General features: G+C 34.9%; 1 protein-coding gene across 2 annotated transcripts in view; it reads right to left on the bottom strand.

Annotated features, from left to right (window-relative positions):
- Nucleotides 1-1,574: 1,574 nt before the first annotated feature.
- VPS13C (vacuolar protein sorting 13 homolog C) overlaps nucleotides 1,575-22,535 on the bottom strand; it is a 181,339-nt gene continuing 160,378 nt past the window's right edge. Inside the window, exons 73-83 of one of the 2 annotated variants that reach the window (XM_003586568.6) lie at nucleotides 20,975-21,056; nucleotides 19,686-19,799; nucleotides 18,821-18,896; nucleotides 18,233-18,396; nucleotides 16,635-16,680; nucleotides 15,006-15,129; nucleotides 14,174-14,288; nucleotides 8,807-8,895; nucleotides 5,176-5,299; nucleotides 3,718-3,801; nucleotides 1,575-3,422 (exon numbers count right to left, since the gene is read on the bottom strand). In XM_003586568.6, coding sequence (XP_003586616.2) covers nucleotides 3,321-3,422; nucleotides 3,718-3,801; nucleotides 5,176-5,299; nucleotides 8,807-8,895; nucleotides 14,174-14,288; nucleotides 15,006-15,129; nucleotides 16,635-16,680; nucleotides 18,233-18,396; nucleotides 18,821-18,896; nucleotides 19,686-19,799; nucleotides 20,975-21,056 — 1,120 coding nt within the window. In that variant the 3' untranslated portion in view covers nucleotides 1,575-3,320. Of the gene's footprint in view, nucleotides 3,423-3,717; nucleotides 3,802-5,175; nucleotides 5,300-8,806; nucleotides 8,896-9,908; nucleotides 13,439-14,173; nucleotides 14,289-15,005; nucleotides 15,130-16,634; nucleotides 16,681-18,232; nucleotides 18,397-18,820; nucleotides 18,897-19,685; nucleotides 19,800-20,974; nucleotides 21,057-22,535 lie in introns of those variants that run through there. The other variant, XM_002690847.6, reaches the window with a different exon arrangement.

The following is a 22,535-nucleotide window of genomic DNA, read 5'->3' as shown; positions in this document are numbered from 1 at the left end:
CAACACCATAGTTCAAAAACATCAATTCTTCAGTGCTTAGCTTTCTAGAATAAACTCCAAATCCTTATAAATTTCTAGAATAATCTCCTACCCCTTAAAAGCCTTTGGTTTTGGGCTTCCTTGGTGCCCACTAGTAAAGAATTCACCTGCCAGTGCAGGAGACATGGGTACGATCCCTGATCTGGGTATATTCCACATGCCATCACGCAACTAAGCCTGCGGGCCTCAACTACTGAGCCTGTACTCTGGAGCCTGGGAATTGCAGCTACTGAGCATATGTGTCACAACCATGGAAGCCCATGCTCCCTGGAGCCTGTGCTCTGCAACAAGAGAAGCCACCACAATGAGAAGCCTGCATGCTGCAACTAGAGAAAAGCCCAAGCAGCAACAAACAAAGACCCAGCACAACCAAAAATAAAGATAAATAAAATGTTATATATTAAAACCAACTTTGGTTTTCTCCCCAGTAAAGAGATGATTCTTCTAGCTCTGGCAGTAACTGCAATTCTGTAATTTAACTGGCATTGATACCTGCAGAGTTCTTCAAGAGTTTGATTACTTTAAATCCACAGTATTAATTTTTTTAGTCCCAGTCGTATCTTAGAAATACACATGGAGCCCTGTTGAAAATACAGATGTCCAGGCAGCACCATATCAATGCACTTAGAGACCCACAGCACCAAAAAGGGGACAGTCCCCTCCCTTACACATAAATCAAAATAAAAACAATACTAAATCATGAAACACATGTAAAGAAGTCCACCCTAGGATCATCAGTACCATCTTTCTAGATTTCATATATATGTGTTAATATCCTAGATCACATTTTTCTTATGAATCTTGAACCTTCTGTCCTTGTTTTCATTTTGATGGCCCCAGTTTTGCTCCATTCCTCAGCCAGCACCTGTTCTTCATAGTGGATAACCATGTACGGTGATAGCCTTCAGACCTGTAGTCTGAGCTCCCAGCGGGATGGGGTGGAGGGTGGGAGATAAAAAAGAAAAAACAGAGAGACAGAGACAGGCTGTGTGGAAGCCTCCCAGACTGCCGAGCGGTCTGAGAAAGGTTCTGTAAAGCCACTGAGGAGTCTTCAAGCCAAAGTTGGCTATCAGAGGACCTCCCTGTCTCCCAGGAGTGGGTGAGCCCCAATATCCTTGCCATCCCCAGTTGGTGACTGATAGAAAGCATGGACAGGGCAAATGAAGCTATAAATTCACAATGTGGCAGCCAGGTCCATGGTCACATCAGGTCTCTGTATTCTCTCAGCACTGAAAATCCATACCCCCAGGAAAAACCTTGTCCTGCTTAGCATCTTTGAAAGCTCTTGAGAACTATATTCAATATCCTATGACAAACCATAATGGAAAAGAAGATGAAAAAGAATATATATGTACATATACAAGCTGAGTCACTTCGCCGTACAGCAGAAATTAACATGACATTATAATTCAACTATACTTCAATAAAAATTTTTAAAAAGCTTTCCATAACTATTAATCTAACATGTCACAAAAAGTAAAAGCAAATATTATTGAATATGAAACACAAACCCACAAGGTTTTCACACCTGCAAATAATGCACCAAATGTTTAATTTCTCTCAATAGTTCATATGCAAGCAGTTGACTCCCAAAGCATTTTAAAAAACACAAAAGACATTATTACACTTCACTAATGAATTACTTCTCACCTAGGGGATTAAATCAAACAAAAACAGTACAAATATTTGGAAGTTTATTTCTAAGCCGACGAGATGATGAATTTCTGGGTTTCTGTAAATTAATTTTTCTTAGTTCAATGTTTTGTACATGCCATCAATACAATTTAATTACTTTAATATTCAGGACACTGTCAATAGCTGTGATTTATGAAAAATATAACTAGATATCTCAAATTCCTGCAAAAATATAAATACAAAATATAAGTACACTTGAATAAACTGCAATTAATCACTGATACAGAAATTCTACTTAAAGTTAAATGTTTCTTGACAGAAAAAAAGTGATGTTGAAAAGGCAAAGACAACAATACTGAATCAAATATTTAGGGCATTAGTTATTATACCCCTTTTTTTGAGCCTACAGTAAGTTTATAACTAGGAACATTTTTTAAAGTCTTAAGGCCAGTCTTAAAAAACATGAATAAGGATAGTAAAAATATTACCACACATATCAACAAAACAGAGCAAACCGAGTTTGTGCACAGCTTCATTTAATTTCAGTGCCTTTAAGTAAATGTCATGTTAAAAAACATGAGTAAATTGTAGGGTTCATCCACGGAAATGAAAAACTTTTGAGCATTTTTAAAAAAGCTTTAATAGGCAGTGCATCTCTAACCAGCATAAACAAGATGCAGAAAGAACAAAAATGAACTGAGCCTGCTCGCTCAAAGGACACATCAACCAATGATTCTTCCACAGTGTGGCTAGATGCCTTATTTTATTCACATATAAAGCAACTAGAGATTTTTCATTCTTCCTACAGAAGTATTTAAAATACATTTCTAGGTATGTGTTAAAATTAAGTGTTATGATGCCCTTAAAAATCTTTCAACTTATAAAAAACAAGTTCTAAGTATATAAAAATATTTAATTTTTCATGCCTGACTTGAAAAACTTAAAGTGCAATATTTTCATGCATCAGCACATTACAATTGTGCCACATAAGTTCATGTAAATAATACCCAAAACTTCCAGAGAACAGAGTATAGATATTTTAAGGTTTGATTTTCATTTGTCTTTACATTATAGTGAAAGGAAGAAAAATAAGCACCAGAGCAAGACATGTTTTTATTAAGAGAAAATAATGTTTTTCTGGAGGAAAAAAAAAGAAAGAAACACGTCATTTCTCCTTTCAATGGTCTTTCTTAAGTCAACCACTCAGTTTACCAAAAATGTTACATCAGTTCAATTACTGAACAAAATATACCATATTTTGTCCAAAGACACAATTGTCTAAAAGGCTCTCAGAGAACACTAGTCATTCTAAGCTCCTTTCTTATTTTTCAGTAGGGATTGTAATTAAAAACAAGTTTACTACCCTTGTTCCACAATTTTAACATTCATGGAAATTTCACTCTGAATTTAAAGTGGTATTTCTTTAATGGGACCATCGGGTGGCAGTGTGGACATGGACTGCTATCAAACACACAGCCAAATTGGGAGCCAAAATTGGGGGGGAAATGGAAAATGAATTACTCTAGAAAAAAATTCCAAAATTAAAGGATTCCTTGAAAAATTCTCTTTAGCAAGACAACGACGAGTGGTTTACAGACAAGACGGTGATTGGTTTTTCTCCCAGCAGCAGCCCCTAGGATCTGTGATTAAGACAGTACTTGGGGCCTGAGAATTCTCAGTGATGGTTGCTTCATCAATTTCTGCTGCTGTCTCACTGACTGTCCTTCCTCAATGGCACGACATGCTCTCTGGAAAACAAAATATTTATCACAAATGGCAAAAACAAGTACAGGCTCACATGGTAGAGCGCTCAAGGGTACGAGCTGCCCGCACAGGTCCAAAAGGAAGAATACACGGTCAGTACATGTCATGCTAAGACTGGTCTGCCCGCAACATATTATTCCAAGTTTATATCCATCCAAAGCTTCAACTTGAAGATCTTTTGGGAAAAGTGGTGACTGTTGCTAATAATAACAGATTTTTTTTTTTTTTTGTCTTTCAGCTAAAAAAAGGAGGGAGCATTCTTTAAAATAAATCATTTACCTCTGCCGTGGTGGTATCCCGCAGGTAAATTTTCTGAATGTAGCCTTGATTGGCACTATCTTTTTTTTGGAACAGACCTTGTCTCTGTTTCAAAACAAATAATAACAGAAAAGAAATTATTATGGGGAAGGAAAAAAACCTATAACCTTTAATTGAGTGCTTAAATGTCAACTCTATTTTATAATCAGCAGACTAACCAAATACACATATTCAGGTCTGATAAGAAATAAATCATTTTTGGTACAAGTATAGTGACTCCATATTTGTGAGTTGTTAGAATTTGTGAAATTGGATCAGTATACATCTATCTGCATAAAATGATGGCTTTCTGCAGGCGATGATAAATCACGTACAGAGATACCACTTGATAACTCATCACATCTGACAAATCAAAAACCCTCCCTTTATTTCCTTGGCTGATAGATAAAATTTGTACATAATGTAAAATACACTGAGTCAATTCTCACCTCTGATGTGAAAGGAAAGTGATAACTGAGAGAACTGTAATATACATGCATACTGACAGGAAAGACACAGTCTTTCAGTGGTCTGAAAACTATGTTTCATATACCAAGGCACTCTTTCAGTTTTGAAACTCTACAATGAGGTAAGGCTGAAATACAAAATGGCATGGTTTCATAAGTGGTTTCTTTTACTTGTAAACTTCTTTGAAAAGAAAGGAAACATAAAGGATAATAGTACTTACATCTCTAACTATTGAATTTTATAATTCAGTAAGCATTTTTTAAATAGTTTCAGTAATAGAGATAACATAATTATTGCTTAGGAAAAAATATAGAAATTACCATCTTTGGAATAACAGTTTCTACTTTTTTTTTAAGGGTGAAAATAGAATTACAACATATATAAGAAAAATTATACATTACAAAGTAAAATGAGTTTGAGAAGTAAGCAAAAGATAGGGTATCATTTTTGCCAATTACTTGCTATACAGTTAAAAAGTTTTTCCACAGAAAATGGAGAGGAAAAGACATGATAGCATTATTACATACTTAAAATGCATTAGTCTTCTATAAATGCCAAACATTACTAAATGTGAGTGTTCTGGACATAATGTTTATAATAATCTCCTTAAATCCTAAAATGGGGAATCTTTCCAAGAGTATTTTATATTATAGCAAAATCATATCCATTTGAAGTAAAACAAACAACAACAACAAAAACCCCACTTCTATTCACTTCCATTCTTCTACCAAAAAGGAACCTAACTCTTTCAGTGAACAGATTTAATATTTCACTCAGCGCATCAAGGACTGCCAGAAAACGAAGTACAGAACACAAATTACATTTTCCTTTACTCTTCAGCATATGATAATAATAATAATTCTTCAAATACTTTATGCAGTTAACTGTAAAACAAGAGTCAGAAAGCACTCCTGGTTTCTACTCATTTAACAGATTTTTTACTCTAAAGGTGTGTGATTCATGTTTTCTTACCACAACTGATATTTTGAGCAGATTTCCATCGACAGTGGGAGGCTGTACAAAATCTTCAAATAGATATTGCCAGTCTGTGGACATATGGCCTAGGATTTCAACTTCCTTTACACACAAAACTCGCCTATTTTGCAAAAGGAAACAGAAATATATAGGTATTGATAAAAACAGTTAGTTGTTCTAATATTTCCCTTGACTAGATGCCATAGATATTACTTGCTTAGTAAGCAATATAACCTGGAGCACTAAAAAAAAGTATGCTTCACATTAAAAAAAAAAAAAGATAACTGTCAAATAAAGAGCGAACATAGCACAACTAACACAGCAGAACTTCAAAAATCCCCCTTCTGCCAATCTCGGAAAATTCAGGACAGTGTCATTTTAAAAAAACTGAGCAGAAAACTGAAATCATTCTCTTTAAAACACATAAGGAACAGGCTGTACTTTCATCCAGGAAGTAATAAAGGCAGAAGCCCCTGAAAATGTTTTACTTGGAAAATTATTAATTGCTTTTTACTGTCAATCATGTATGCCTTCTAATCAGGAAAGAAATGTCACAAACTTCAAACATCAGCAAAGATTCATGTTAGGCCTACTAATAAATACCAGGTTTGAACATTTTAATACTGATGTACTATATCACAGAGTGAGCAGCTCATTTTACTCAACAGCAATTAAAAAAAAAAAAAAATCACAGAATCTTTAAAGGGCATCCACATTGATTTCCCAGTGTGTGATTCAGATTGGGTACTGATATAACTATACTTGATTCCAAAGTTTCTGTAACAGAAAGTAAAACTAGGAAAGGAGAGCTGTTGAATCTATGAATGCGCACGGTGCTGGAGAAACAAAGACCCGGCTTTCTACTTGAGAGGTATTTATAGGCTAAAAGGGGAAGTGAAATTCACTCAGTCAGGTCTGACTCTTTGTGACCCCCTTGGGATTCTCCAGGCCAGAATACTAAAGTGGGTAGCCCTTCCCTTCTCCAGGGGATCTTCCCAACCCAGGGATTGAACCCAGGTCTCCTGCATTGCAGGCAGATTCTTTACCAGCTGAGCCACAAAGGAAGCCCAAGAATACTAATGGAGTGTGTGGAAAATTCTCTTGGCACACAGGAGCGAGGAACTGACTGTTGATAAACTAGGTAGGGTAAGAGCTGATTCTTGAAAGGAGGAAGTCTTCTAAGGAAATTATATTCTAGACAAAGGGAAGAGTGCAGTAACATATATGGTGGTACAAAAAAGGAAAGATTTATCTGAGGAAGGTGGAGGTCTGCAGCTGGAGTACCAGACATATACAGCGGTGAGAAAATTAGCTTGGTGCCAGCTCTTGAAGGTTTTTTTCTTTGTTGGCGGGTGGGGTTGAGGGGGTAGTGGAGGTTGTTAAGAAATTTTGACTTTAATCTACAGATGATGGAAATGATATGATAAATTTTCTTATTGAAGAGTCATGGCCAAAGCAGGAGAGATTGGGTAGACAGTGAAGGTGGGAAGTGACCGTAATAGTCCAATTAGGAAACAGCGAGACCCTCATTTAAGGTGGTGGCTTGTGAGGAGAAGAAAGAGATAGATTTTAGATGTTTAGAAGGTAGGGGTGAATGAACTCAGTGACTGATGGGGTAAGGACTGATACAGACCCCAGGCACTGCATCTTTCTGCACAGGTGCTCCTGAAATTGTGGGTATATTTGGGACTGTGTCGAGCACTGTAGGAAGTGCAGCATTCAGGGCCCCAGCCTACCAAGTGCCTGCAGTGCCTCCAATGACTATGACAACCTCCAACACCCCTACCCATTTCAAACAGTCTTTAGGAAGTGGACTCCAGCTCCCCTACCCCCAGCCTCCTGCCTAGTAGAGAATCAGAAGATAGAGATAAGAGTTAAAGATAACTAATACAAATCATTGCATCAAACGCAATTCACCGTTTTGATTGTCTTAAAACTCTACTGTTGACCATTTCGACAATACAATTGTCCTCCTGCTGCCCTCAACCTCCTTCACTTTTTCCCTCCTGCACCATGTTTCCCGGAGTTCAAATCTTGGTCTTCTGAATAACACATTCTCTCAGGATGGTCTCTTGGATCTCAACTCCATATCTTTATCCAAACTCCACGTATCTACACCTATACTTATTTCTACACATCTCCTTGACCTTTACTTTAATATCTCAAAGCTATGTCAAACTCATTAAGTTCAAAATGGAAACAAGTCATCATCTTTTCCGCCAAACTACTGTAAATGGTACTCAAGCCAAAAACCAGCGAAGTCATCTGGTATTCCCTTTTCTTTCATATTCAGTCATCCAACCCTCGTCTCTAAACGCTGCCCCTTCATACCTAAGGCAGAGTAACTCACTGAGCTGGTCAGGAATGTTATTTTACTAATTGTCTTCTGAAAATCTCTACAAGTGATCCGATTTGAAATTACTATGATTTTAAATTACTATGATTTTTCAACTTACTTGAAGAAAAATAGATGTATAATGTACACGTTAATATTCCTACCAAATGCCTAAATCAAACAACTACTAAAATATTACATTCAATCCCCAAAATATGGGTTTCCACTGCTTAGTATGGAATTACATAAAAAGTATAAAAACTACTCTTTAGATTGTTTTGTGAATATTTTGATTTAATTAATGGCCAAATCAGAGGACTAGCTAACTCTCTCTTAGAAACAGTTTGTAGATTTAAGCCTGAATTCTCAAGTTTTCCTTTCTCTCCTTCCCACCTAAATACATTTAAATGCAGTAGTAAGAAATCTAATATATAAATGTTACCTACTCTAAGTGCTTTGCTTTAGTCCTAAGAAACACATAACTTGGAATGTTTTGAAAAGCTTTGCTTTAGTCCTAAGAAACACATAACTTGGAATGTTTTGAAAATTGTTTATCTGTAATTAGAATAATTAGGGTAGATCTTAGGAAAATAAACTTAGTAGTTTAGTCCAAGTTCTTTTATTGGGAAAAATTATCCACTACTCCCAAAATATTTAGAAAGAAAATGGGACGCAAAGATATAATAACATACTTTTACAAAGGTATGCTCAACCTCCAAAATAAAACCTAGTGAGAAAAAGTAAATTCATCCTCCATAACTGGACATACAGTTCACATATAAAGGTATACTATTGTACTTATAAACTCTAATCGATTCTGTCTCTCAGACGTTGTGTAACTTGGTTAAGCCTCTAAACCACGCTTAGTCTCAGTTTCAGCATCTCTAAAACGAGAAGGTCAGAACAGATGATCTTGAAGGAACCATTCAGACCTGAATTTCTGTGATTCTATGACAATGAACAGGGCTTCCCAGGTGGCTCAGGGGTAAAGGATCCACCTGCCAATGCAGAAGATGCGGGTTTGATCCCTGGATCAAGAAGATCTCCTGGAGAAGGAAATGGTAACCCACTCCAGTGTTCTTGCCTAGGAAATCACATGGACAGAGGAGCCTTGCAGGATACAGTCCATGGGGTCTCAAAGAATCAGACACGACTTAGTGACTAAAGAACAACAATGACAATGAACATTTTGCAGCTGAAGCATAGTTATCTAAATCCAATGTCATTTTCATCTCCAAAATTCTTATAATATATACAGTTAGCATTTGAAAAGATGTCACTTGAAGTCAATACCTATTTGTAACCATAAAGCTTGCCTTCTTGTTCCCAGGAATAGCACAGTGGTATCGGTAAGTCTCTCCTTCTAACTTTTTGACGTGATTCTGAAAAGAAAAGAAGACTCAAGATTTGTGTTGTAATATGCATCTGAACAGTATTTCCAATACCCTATATTAGTGCCAGTTAGGAAAAAATTATTAAAACCAAAAGCACAATTCTACAGATTGGCACATGAAGCTAGAAAAATGTTCACAGCATTTTTATAAATAGACTTTCACTGAGCCTTAAAAGTCAAGTAACTATTAAATGCTTACTAAGCAATCTTCTAATAAAATACACTTTGTTGTGTGATAATTCCAAAACTTTTAAATAGTTTTACCAGAAATAATCACAAATTTTATTTATATGAACCAACACTAGTATAAAACTGGACATTAACATTCCAGAGGTCCTTAAACTAGGGTCCTTGGAAGGACTTTGGAAGGCCTATGAAATACCATAAAAACAATACAAAATTTTGAATATGTGTTTCTGAACTTGTTTCCAGAGGACAGTTCATATTTTTCATCAGATCTTTAAAAGGGGTCTGTTATCCTTCTCAAATGTTAAGAACCACTGATCTACAATAATAAAAATAATAAAATTTCAAGATAACTAATATTGTTGAATATTTGGTCTTATATATTAAACATGCATGAGGAGTACAAATATGTACTAGAATTATATTCCTGGTAGAAAAGAAAACTTAATGGCAATCTTAATACAAACATGAAGAATTTCTAAGATTTCAAACAGCTGGCACAATTTATTACTGAATACAATTACAAGCATAAAATAATTCAAGTATAAATAGTAGCACATTAAAATACATTTTTTAACTATCTCAAAACTATTGTGACCTCAATCAACAAACATTAAATATCAATAAAGTTACATTTACAATTAATGCTAATGAAATATTATTGACATTATATATAATGCATAATTAAAAATTAGAGAAAATATATGAAAATATAAAACATAAACATACCCAACAAATAAGATAATAACAATTTATAACCAAGAATACATCAATATTATCAAAAGGATAATATAATCAATAATAATCACAAGCAGAGAAAGCACACTTGTTTATTATTTCAATAGTAAAATACACTTTTTTTTTTAAAGATCCTTGGTTCCGTCATTCTTTGACCAATTACGAAAAGCCATGAACAACAAAGATGAATCCCTAAAGAATGGGGGTCTCAACCTCAGAATGGATGTCTCAACTTCAGAATGAATCTCAGAGAGAAGTGAAGTTTAACAGTTACTTGTTTCATATCTTCTTGTGTGAATTAACTAATATCTTTTAATATTTATACCTTAATTCCTTTAAAGTGAATATAAATGAAAATAACAATTTAGTATATTTATTTTCAGCCTTGAAATTTAAATATGTTAAAACATTTAGATCTGAGATGAAATATACAATACTACTCGCTTTCCATCTTCTACCATCTTGTATGCATTTTCATTAGTTATAAGCTTTGCATTTTACAAAACTAAAGCTTTTAAAGTATATTTTACCACCATAACACATTACAGAAACCTAGTTTTCAGCACTTCTGAAACCCACTACACTCTGAGATTCAGTCTCTATGGCAGATGAGTTTATAAAATATTCACTCTTCCTTCCCAAAAAGGCAACTGGAAGAATTTATAATATTTAGCAAAAGCATTCAATTTTTTCAAGTAAATTCGAAGGAAATAATACAAGATATGAAAAAGCAATGTGTATAATGATGTTTATTACATCATTATATTATCATAGTATCATTAATGTAAAATATATTAAACATATATATAGTATCATAGTGTCATTAATGTAAAATAATGGTAACAGCTCTAATGTCAAGAATTGGGAATAGTCAAATATATGAGGTAAAGTTAGCTCAATAGATAAAGCAAGAATTAAAAATGAAGCATTTCTAAGAACCAGGAAAAATATAATTAAGACAAAAAAGCAAGGAATGCCATTTTAAATATTATACAATCATTAACTATGGGAAGCAAGATGAATATTAAACAAAAACTGGCTATACATATATATATATTTCATATATGTCTCTGTGTAAGTATTTATATGAATGTGTGTGTGTGTGTGTAGATGGTAATTATCCTGGGAGAAGAGAGGATAAGTAGAAGAGTATATCCTATGAAAACACAGAATATAATTCAGTAACTTTCAAAGCTCACTCGTAAAGAATGCAGAACAATACTCAGGAGAAAAGAAAAGGGGGTAAATCCAGATTCCCAAATTATTCCAAATTATTTAGAATGTACCCATATTATAGCAAGCACTAAGGAGGATATAATTTTACCCTCTAGTGATCTTCAATGTTTACACATTTATGTTATACTTGGTCCGTTAAGGACAGAAGTCTCATTTCATTTGGATATCCAGCACAGTGTAGATAATCAAATACTTTGTTCCTAACTAACTGATTACAACAAGATAGTAAGGGATGAAACAGCCTAAACTTCTTAACTATCCATGCCTACCCTTGCTACCCATGGAAAAAAGTTACCAAGCTCTTTTGTTAATGTACAATCATTCTACTTCTTCCAGTTCTCATATCTTAACGAAAACTACTGAATCACACACAATGACTATATTTAGCTAAAATAATAAAGTTTCTTGAAGTTTTGTGCTTACTGACATGCAGTTGGAAGAAACAGAAATCATGAGGAAAAGAACACTAAAGAGCTACACGATCAAAAAGTAAACAGTGAAGAAAAAATTTTTCCCAGAAGTCTCATAAAATTGTATTAATAATATTTCCAGGAAAATTGAAAAAATATTACTTTTACCTAAGAAGAAAGAATAATTATTAGTGATGATTTAAGATAGAATCTTGAATTAGTTACTGTGCTTGATTCTCATAGAAACTGTATATGAGGCGCCATTTCTGCCAACCCTCAATTATCCAGGCGCAAGAAAAGTTTTTCAGCTACAATTTTAGGCAGGCTAGTCTTTGGATGTCATTCTTCTATTTTAAAGTGCTTGTTTCAAATAGGAAGCTTCCCTGGTGGTTCAGATGGTAAAGAATCCGCCTGCAATGCAGAAAACCTGGGTTCGATCCCTGGGTCAGGAAGATCCCCTGGAGAAGGAAATGGCAACCCAGTCCAGTATTCTTGCCTGGAGAATTCCATGGACAGAGGAGCCTGGTGGGCTACAGTTCATGGGGCTGCAAATTCTTCTATAAAGTGCTTGCTTCAAATATGAAGCATTCAATTTATTATTTTGATAACTATAGTTTAAAAATATATAATGCAACTGAACAGTTGTATGTTAACAGCTTCATTCTCTTTAAATGTAAAACACAATAAATCTAAATTCATAATTTGTTTCCAATTTTGGGAGGAAACATGAAAGTTGCTAGATAAGATACTGCTAAATCTAACATTTTTATCAATTATAGAAAAAAGAGAAATCAAAATATAACATGTTGAAAATTTATTCTGGGGTCGCTAATTTCAAAATCATAGTTTATATTTTTTTAAATTTCCATTAGGATTATGCATCCTCTTGAAGGATTTAAAAGCAAAAGAGATTGGTTTTTAAATATAAAGACATCCATCAATTCAAAAGCCACATAAGTAATCTGCTTAATTACATGTTCAATTTCTATTTTTACATCTAATAATTGTGAAATAAGCATAACCAATAAGGAGACTTAATTTTTAAAAAGTATAAATACGAAGGGCTAAGACTGTACATAACATAATTAGAAAATGATTGCAATTTATCTAGCAGGAGTATAGAGAAGTTAAAATAGAAAAAGAGGTAAGGGAATAAATTCTCAAAATGATGTGCCAATACTTATTTGAGGTTGAGGGACTGATCCAGAGCAACTGACTGTTGTTTAGTCATTCAGTTGTGTCTGACTCTTTGTGACCCCACAAACTGTGGCCCGCCAAGTTCCTCTGTCCACAGGATTTTCCCAGACAAGAATACTGGAGTGGGTTGCCAATTCCTTCTCCAGGGGATCCTCCCAACCCAGGGACTGAACCTAAGTCTCCCACACTGGCAGGCAAATTCTTTACCACAGAGCCATCAAGGAAGCCCAGAGCACGTGATACTTCATTTCTTAAAATATATGCCCCAATCAACAGTTTCATAACTTGAGTAAATTTATGGTGATTTATGAAACACAGGTATGTAATTCTATCAGCAGGACTCATATACATAAAGAACACACAGATTGGACATAAGAATTCTTCTTTTTTTTTTTTCAACTTTACCAGAAACGCATATGAATACCATAAGAAAAGGAGAAATTCTCAGGATGACAGTAAAAGTTCAATAAAGTATCCCTCCAACTAAATATAAAACAAAGTTGATTTCCTGCATCTTTTCATCTTTTATATTGACCTCTTATTCCTGTACAATATTACTAGGAATATCACAGTTTTTATCTGTAGCCAAGCCACTACAATAAAAAGTTCAGAGAGAGGTAAGAAATGTAAAGATAATTTCATCAAAATGGACTCTCACTCTAAATAGATCAGGACAGTCAATTAATATCACAGTTTGTTTTGATTTTTAAGGATGAAATCAAGTAGTAGTATACAAAACATTTACTCCTGTATTTCCAGTTCTTGCTGTGTAGGCAGAAAAAAGAAAGAAAATAAAGTTAGAAGCATGCAGAAAGGTAAAATGTAATCACATACTATAAAAACCAAAGGCTAAGAACAATGAAGAGTCATTTTATTTTAAAGTCAAAGTAGAAAAATATTAAAAATTTTATTTTGGAGGAAAGCTAGTCATGAGAGAATAGCATTTTACGTATGTGTATATTGTTTACGTTACAAAATTAAAACTAAAATATAAACCAAAAGAAATTCCAAAAAAGTTTCAAGGTTTTAACAAAAGATTATAATTGTACATAATCTTTTTTTCTCTCTTCCAGCTTCTGTTTACCTGAATAAATCTAGATTTACAATACAGGACAAATAAATTAATTTGGTTGAGAGAAAAGGAGAGAAAAGGAAGCAGCAAAATTCCAATAATTAGCTAAAAGTAGAGGACCAAAGTTTAACAACATAAGGCGCTCAGTACAAACAGTAATAAAGCCTATGACTACTTTCAACATTATCCTTTCTGCACTAAAAAGCTTTGATCCTGGGCAGAAAAGAAAAAAATGATGAGTTACTCCTATTTGATACGCTATGCTAATAAAATAAAATAATCAAATTCTACCCTGCATACCATTGTTTCCTGTGTAATCTTTAAAGAAGTTCATGAATCAGGAACTTTAGGAACCAGCCATGAAGCTCTGACCGTAGAAATCTTTAAAATTCAATTTCACTCATGATCGTAAAGAACAGAATTTATACCTCAAATATGTCATAGCCCTCAGACTCCTGTCGGTCATAAGGCCGAATGATGCCATCTTCATGGATCAGGCGAGGGGAACGGAGCCTGGACACATCCTCTGTTGATTCTGCAACCCTGTGTAAGTACATATAAGAAAACACATGAGAATCTCTCAAAATAACATAAATGTATTATTGTATTGATTCAACCACTATCCTATGTAACACATGAACCATGAATACTGTGCTGAGTCTTGTCAGACTCTTGTGACCCAGGGACTATAGCCAGCCAGGCTCCTTTGCCATGGGATTTCCCAGGCAAGAATACTGGAGTGGGTTGCCATTTCCTTCTCTAGGGGATCTTCCAAATCCAGGGATCGAACCTGCGTCTCCTGCATTGCAGGCAGATTCTTTACCAACTGAGCTACCAGGGAAGCTCCACTATGTAACACAATATATCAGTATTTGATAAACAGTAATTTTAAATAACTTGCCAAAATAATGTGACTAATATTAAAACCAGGTCAGTTTGACTTCATGCTCCCCCACCTTTTCTTAATAATAAAGGCGGGGAGTAGGCCATCCACTCTTTTATTCCATGGTGTCTAGCACAGTGCCTGGCATATAGTAAGGACCAATAACCATTTGTCAAATAAAAGAGAAAATGAGCCATTAAAAAAAAAGTCTCTTCTTACACCTCTTTGGGGGAGCTCTAACCTTGTGGACCAGTAAGAGCTCTCCATCAGACTTTAAGGTTCTTAAGGGCAGGCAGAGTATTTAGCATACTTATGTACTCCTAGCAACAATCAGCACATAGACACGTGGCCTGTACATGGTGCACATATTTAATTACCTCTGAATCCCCTGGAAGGTGCTACTGGCCATGTCTATGATTCCACCAGTTGGACGAGCCACAGCACCCACAAGCCCTTTTCCAATCCCTTTGAAGAATCCAGCAGCTCCTTCCTTTTTGGCACCTTCATAAAACCAGACAATGAAAGTATAAAGATTTTAAAATCAGCAAATTTGAACTCAACGAACATCTAAGTCAAATACTGAATGGTTTTACCCAGGAAGCTCCTAGAATTTGACGTTCTAAAGAGGTTAAATTTAATCCTAACCTGTGATAAAAGAGTGGTTTTCAAAGTATATTAAAAATGCAAAATTATGAGGCCCCACTCCCAGCCAGTAATCTGCATTTTTACAAACCCCCAAGGTAATCCTAAGGCATACTCAAGTTTTACAACTAGTGATCTAGGAGTTTAGTTAGTAACTATGACTGGAGGATCTGAGAACTGACCAGAAAATATTATTCTTATTATTACTGCCAACCATCAGGAGATTTTTAAAGAAGTGTACTTTTTAAAAAATATAAGAACTTTATAAAAATATAATTCACATTCCATATAATTCACCCATTAAAGTATACAAATAAAACGTTTTTATAGTATATTCACAGCTCTGCAACTATCAGCATAATCAATTTTAGAAAATTTGCATTATTTCAAAAAGGAAGCCCATGCCTATTAGCAATTATTTCCTATTTTTCCCCAAACCCTCTTCCCAATTCTGTGTAGTTTACCTCCTTCCTCCCTACCCTGCAGATCTAGGCAATCACTGACCTAATTTTTATCTGTATGGATTTGCCTATTCTGGTCAAACAGAATCATACAATATGTGGCCTTTTGTGACTGGCTTTTCTTCACTTAGAATCACGTTTTCAAGGTTCATTCATCTTGTACTTGTATCAATACCTGACTTCTTTTTATAAATGGATGTTAACCCATTTGTATGGCTTATACCACATTTTGTTTATCCATGCATTAGTTGATGGACATTTGGATTGCTACTACATTCTGGTTATTATCAGTAATATTTTTATAAACATTTCTGTACAAGTTTTTGAGCAAACAGAGGCTTTCAATTCCCTTGGGTATATACCTAAGAGCGGAATTGCTGGGTCACATATATAAGCTCTATCTTTATATCCAGCTGTCCCAGTACCGTTTGTTGAAAAGACTATTCTTTTTCTATGGAATTATCTTGGCACCCCTGTCAAAACGCAATTGACCATAACAATAAACATGTATTTCTGAAATCTGAATTCTACTCCATTGATCTATATGTGTATCTGTATGCCAGAAACACCTGTCATAGCTACTTTAACTTTACAGTAAGTTTTAAAATTGAATCGTATAAGTCCTCCAACTTCATTCTTTTTTTCCCCAGATGTTTTTGGCTATTTAGAGTTCCCCTGAATTCCCATATAGATTTTAGAATCAGTTCATCAATCTTTGAAAAAAGAAACTATTGGGATTTTGATAGGGATTGTACTGAATAAAGAATGTGTTTTAACTAGGATTAAAAAAAAGTCAATTGCTATTGAGAGTCCAAGAGAATCTAGTCTAACAATAACATCTATTACTTTTACCATGTATCAACTCTTCAGACTTTGTACAGAAAGGAAACATTCTCTACCTACCTTCCACCGGCTTTGTTATTATTCCAGTCACTCCACCAACAACTCCCTGAGAGAGAAATTATAGATCAAGTCAAGCCTGAATGGAAGGTGCTTAATTTTAAACCAACCACTAGAGGTCTCTACAGACATATTATTACAGGAATAACTTTTAAAAAAAAAAAAACAAGGACTTGACAGAGAATATGCACGTATAAGTGAGATCTCTGATTTTTAAAATATGACCTCATAGCACATATTAAATGAAGCACTTTACAGAAGCAGAACTTTTTAACAGTCAGAAGAGTAGAGAAGGTGAACATTTTTTACATCTGACTCTGACACCAATCACTAGCTGATTTGTGTGCATGCGTGCTAAGCCGCTTCAGTCATGTCCAACTCACTGTGACCCAGTGGACATTAGCCCACTAAGCTCCTCTGTCCATGGGATTCTCTAGTTGATGCAATCTCTTTAAGCCTCAGTTTCCATATCAGTAAAATGAATGACTTGAGAAAATTAGAGATCTAATTATAAATTCCAATGAAAAGGGAAAAGGAAAGTGAAGTCGCTCAGTCGTATCCGACTCTTTGCGACCCCATGGACTGTAGCCTATCAGGCTCCTCCGTCCATGGGATTTTCCAGGCAAGAGTGCTGGAGTGGATTGCCATTTCCTTCTCCAGGGGATCTTCCCGACCCAGGAATTGAACCCGGGTCTCTCACATTGCAGGCAGACGCTTTACTGTCTGAGCCACCAGGGAAGTCCAAATTCCAATGAAGTTACTCCATAATTTAGTGCCAAGTGTGGAAAACCAAAAATGAAGGGACCTCTCATGGACAGCAAATAACCTGACAAATAAAGTGCTTTGAGGAGACAATACACGTTACAAATCACAGGCACAAACACAGCAGTTAACAGTCTACTGGATTAATTTCAAAATTTAAAAAGTAATATTTGTGCATTCTTTACATAGCTTTCAAGTAGTGTTAGTAACTAAAAACGGCTGTATATCACACAGAAAAAGAACTGACGGATGTATACTATACTGAAAAGATTAGATACCTCTAGGAAGAGGAGAGGGATAATCGAAGAGTACTTTATAGCCTTACCTAGGTTCCCATTACCCACTTAAAAAAATAACTTAGAAGTTCTTATAATTACTCATAAGGAAGATAGTCATGTATTACCTGTATAATTGAATGGTATAGTCCTGAAAAGTAATGAAAGGTAGTTCCTGCTTTATAACACGTAACCTGTGCACCTGCCTTCTATAGAAACAGTTGACTGATGATGACCTGAAGACGATGACTCTCTCCTTCCAGTTACCTCCACCATTCCTCTGCTCCACTTCCCCACCTTCCACACTAGTGCTAATCTGCCATCATTATAGTTTTCACTCCAGCCCAAGTACCAAAGTCTAGGAATGGGCTGGGGGGGAGGGTAGACTGATGCTGATAAAGGGAAAGGACAACAAAAAAGGAAACAGAAAGTGTGCAATTTATCACTACTGTTACTCTGACAGACTTTTACTTACAAGCAGTGTTCCACGTGCCACACAACCAGTACATATGCTAAAGTGTATCTGTAAGTTAGTATTTCTTGAAGATTCAGCAGGAGACTTACAAGCAGCAAGCCCTTTCCCCCTCTGGCCAGGCTGTCACCAAAATCTTTAGGCTGCCGACCCATCTCTTCTCTTCTTTTTTGCTGATATTCTTTGTCCATTGTAATTGCTGCCAAACCTTTTCCAACAGAGCCGGTGATTCGAGATACAACTCCTGCTGCACCACCTATCAAAAGGCCCAGAGAAGTAAATCACACTGTTTCTTTGAAGAGCATTATCGCAATAGAGAGCATGTGGCTGCTTGAAACTAACAGGTGCTTAAAATTCTGTCCCTTATACAAAAAGGCGGATATTGATTGTATTCAGTTTCCACTTAGCAAGAAGAGGAATAAAACTATTTCAAGTACACTGATTAACAAATCAACATATTAAATAAACAAATTAACATATTAAAAAAAAACCCTCAGATCAGTGTCAAATTATTTTCCATTTAAGAACAAATGAACACGTCTTTTAGAAGGATTATTGTACAGCAAAACCCTCTTTTCTTAAACATAGTCATTTATTTTTTATAAAGAATGAATTTAATAATAACTTATAATAATATAATTATATTTACACACACACACACACAAATATGTAATACATACCTACTGTGTGTCCAAAGAGACTTTTTACTCCAATTACTAACCCCTCAGCAAATTCTTCAGGGCCTTGAACAGCACCCTGGTCGAAAATTTAAAAAAAGTTTGCTACTTAAAATTTAAATACGTTTAAGATTTTGAATCTAGTATTTCAGAATTTTCATGAAGATACAGAATCCCAAAGATACGTCAACATTGTGCTGACAGTTTTCACCTTCTAATCCCAAAACTGATAGAACACCTATTGTGTCTGAAGATACTTTTAACCCACATGATCTTAGCAAACCCTTTAAGAGGACAAAAATTGGAGAGGAATAAATCATTGGCTTCAACCAAAACTGGAAATTGGCCTTCCAGGACCAAGTGCCATCAGACTGTTAAAGCAAGCCACACTGACAGCAAGACTAAAGTCCACACAGTTTGGGCTCTCCTGTTTTTCCATTTATTCTTTTTGCTTTGTCCTTCTGAAACCCTCACCACACTGAGATCCTGCATCCTTTAAATGGAGGAGAACAGGTTAGAGGAAAGCTTGACTATGAAACAAAGTCAGCTTTCAATGCCCATTAGTTCTTTACACAGTGGTGACACAGTTTTGAAATGTTCTCAGTCTACTTAGCACTCTTCCTAACAACTACATTAAATCCTAGAAAATGTAGGCATGCTTTATTACCCAGATACTAGAAGTGCTCAGTTAGTTCTAAAACAATCTTTTACTGTTATCTCTAGTAATTTTAAAAATATATAAAATTGATGTACTTGGTATTTGAACATTATTCAGTTCCAAGATACAATTAAAATATGAATTATCTGTCATAAAAAGTAGAACATCCGTTTTTCTATACTACACTTAAAATAAATAAAAGACCAATACCTGGAAGGGTTCATAGAAAAGAGCTTCAAAGCCTTCAGATAGACCTCTAATTAATCCAAACGGGTTTCCAAGTACATCTAAGCCGAATACAAGGACATACATCTGTTTCAAGAACTACAGGAAAATAAATAAATAAATGAAGTTCTTTGCAACCATTGTAAGAAAATACATCATGAACCAATGTGGAAAAAGTGGGATACTGACTAAATTAGGTTGTTAAAGGAAAACTCTGCAGTGACGTTTTACTATGTTCCAGGCATTATGCTTGTACTTTACATGGGACTTTCAAATGGGATAGAACTCAGGTTTGAGGCAAAGTCGGCCCTTTATCAGTTACATAACCTTGGACAAGTCGCGCAGTCTCTATAGGCCCTGCTCTTTTAATCTGTAAACTGGGAGGCATGGCTGAGTATGCATATTAAATGAATATATATTTCAATAATTGGTACTCATTTTTGTTACATTATTATCAGCATTGCTATGAACTAAATGGGTTGATAACCAAAACAAAAAGCCAAATGAAAAAATATCCTTATTTGGACATGTAAAAATCAAGTTTAAACACCTTAAGAGAAAAGACCTTTCAGCAGAGGAAGGCAAGAGGAATGTCCCCCATAGCAATGGTACTCGTGCGTGCGTGCTCAGTCGCTTGAGTCATGTCCGCTTCTTTGCAACCCCATGGACTGTAGCCTGCCAGGTTCCTCTGCCCGTGGAATTTTCCAGCCAAGAATACTGGAGTGAGTTGCCACGCCCTCCTCCAGGGAATCTTCCCAACTCGGGGATAGAGCCTGCGTCTCTGATATCTACGGCATTGGCAGGTGTGTTCCTTACCCCTAGTGCCACCTGGGAAGCCAACGGTACTCTAGTGCCCCTAAACAGCTACTGTGTCTCTGTGCACAGACTTCAAACCTGGAGTGACAGGCATCAGTAAGAGGAGCTGGGTTTCCCGGCAATTCTACTACACTATGCTTAGAAACTATAGTCACTGAGGGAATAAAATGTAATGACCCTTAAATCACTATTCTTCCCCAAAGTGGTAAATGTATAATTGCAAAGGGAAAACACACTAAAGGAAACTTTTAAAAAGGTTTACATAGTTGGTGAGGGGCAAAGGCAGGTAGGTGGAATTAAAGAAATAGAAGTTAATCATTCCAGAAAACTACTAAGTAATGAGATTGTGAATTGCAGTAAGTTAGGTAAATGTCACCCACTACAGTCATAAATGCTTTGCTTTGATATTTTATGAAGTATCTTCCGTATGAGCTACTGTTAATATGACAGGAAGTTACCTGTTCACTGTAATGTCTAACAACACTCCACATGAGCTGATCTCTGTTGTAAAACTGATACCGAATTTCGTAATAAGCAAGTCTGGGAGGAGAAAGAGTCAAAAGTACTAAGATTATTTTTTGGGAAAAAAAAAAAAGACTTAAAATTTCAGTGATAAATTAATCATTTCTAAATCACAACTAGGTTTGTACATATAGTTTGAGATGTTAAATATTAGGATGCCAAAACTATGATAAAAATAGTACATTGTCATGCAAATCTTTCATAAACACATAAAGAGTAAAAAGTTGACCATAATCCCACTACACAGTGAATTTTTTCTTAAACTTTTTCTTTTCCTCATTTTCCACTTCAGATTCTTTCTTTTCTTTTCTATGCAACTGAAAAATATTAAAACACTCTGTATGCATTTTTATACTCAACATTTTAGATAAATATACTTTTAGGTTTTCAAATTTTGATGTAACCATTTTTAATAACATAGCATTCCATCATGTGGATGGGTCAAACAATTCTTTCATGATCAGATATTTATAAATTTTGACATAATAATCAGAGTTGCCATGTGTATTCTGAATATAACTTTGGCTGCATTTCAAGATTATTTTCTGACCGAATTCCTACCCAAAATAATTACTGAGTGAAAGACTACAAAAACGTTTAAGACTCTTGAGATATATCCCTCTCCACTCGTACATATGATAAAAAAAAAGTCCATTTCTTAGATGCACTTCTCTCTAGTACTAGGATTTCTCATATTTTGAAAATCTTTGATAATTTGCTTTAATTTGCATATATTCTTTGATAAATAATAAAGCTAAACATTTCTAATATCTATTAGCCACTGTATCTTCCCTTTTATGAATTAGTTAACATTGTTCTCTAGTACCTACAGCATTCGAATTTTTAGGTTAAAAATTAAATTATTAATCTTTTGCTATACTTGTCATATCATCCCAGTTCTTTGTTTTTTAATTATTTTCATTGATTTTGTTTTAAGAGTCTAATTTTTATGTAGTCAAATTAATTTTTATTTTTCCATCAGGATTTTTGCCATTGCTTTTAAACATAGGAAGGTTTCCTTTTATTTAGAGATTTGATAGCAATTAACTTGTTTTTCCTTAGTCTTTCTCTTTTCATTTGAATTTAATATTTAAGCCTTTGAGTCCTATAAAATTTGATAGTGTACAAGGTAAAAATAGTATTAATGAATTTTTTCTCTAATACCACTGTTGAACATTCAATTCAATAAATATTCATTGAATTTATATGTATCTGGCACACACAAATATTCTTATATTAAAGGTAGCAAGGAGCTATTATCTATACTTTGCCACAAATTATACTGAAATCTAATCCTACTGCTATATATTTCTAAATATAATTTCACTTAAAACATGGTCCATTTATAACATACTACTAAAATAATTCAATGTTTATACTATATTCAGGTATTATCTAGATGCTGATAACTGAAAAAAATGTTAGACTCTTTACCTTGTCATTATAAGTAAAATAAATATACCTAAAGTCCAAACTATTAACAGTGTAAGTAGTAAG

This window comes from Bos taurus, chromosome 10, assembly GCF_002263795.3.
Source record: "Bos taurus isolate L1 Dominette 01449 registration number 42190680 breed Hereford chromosome 10, ARS-UCD2.0, whole genome shotgun sequence".
NCBI classification, from domain to species: domain Eukaryota; kingdom Metazoa; phylum Chordata; class Mammalia; order Artiodactyla; family Bovidae; genus Bos; species Bos taurus.
The sequence above is the reverse complement of the archived record's forward strand: the minus strand, read 5'-3'. Positions and strand labels throughout refer to the sequence as shown.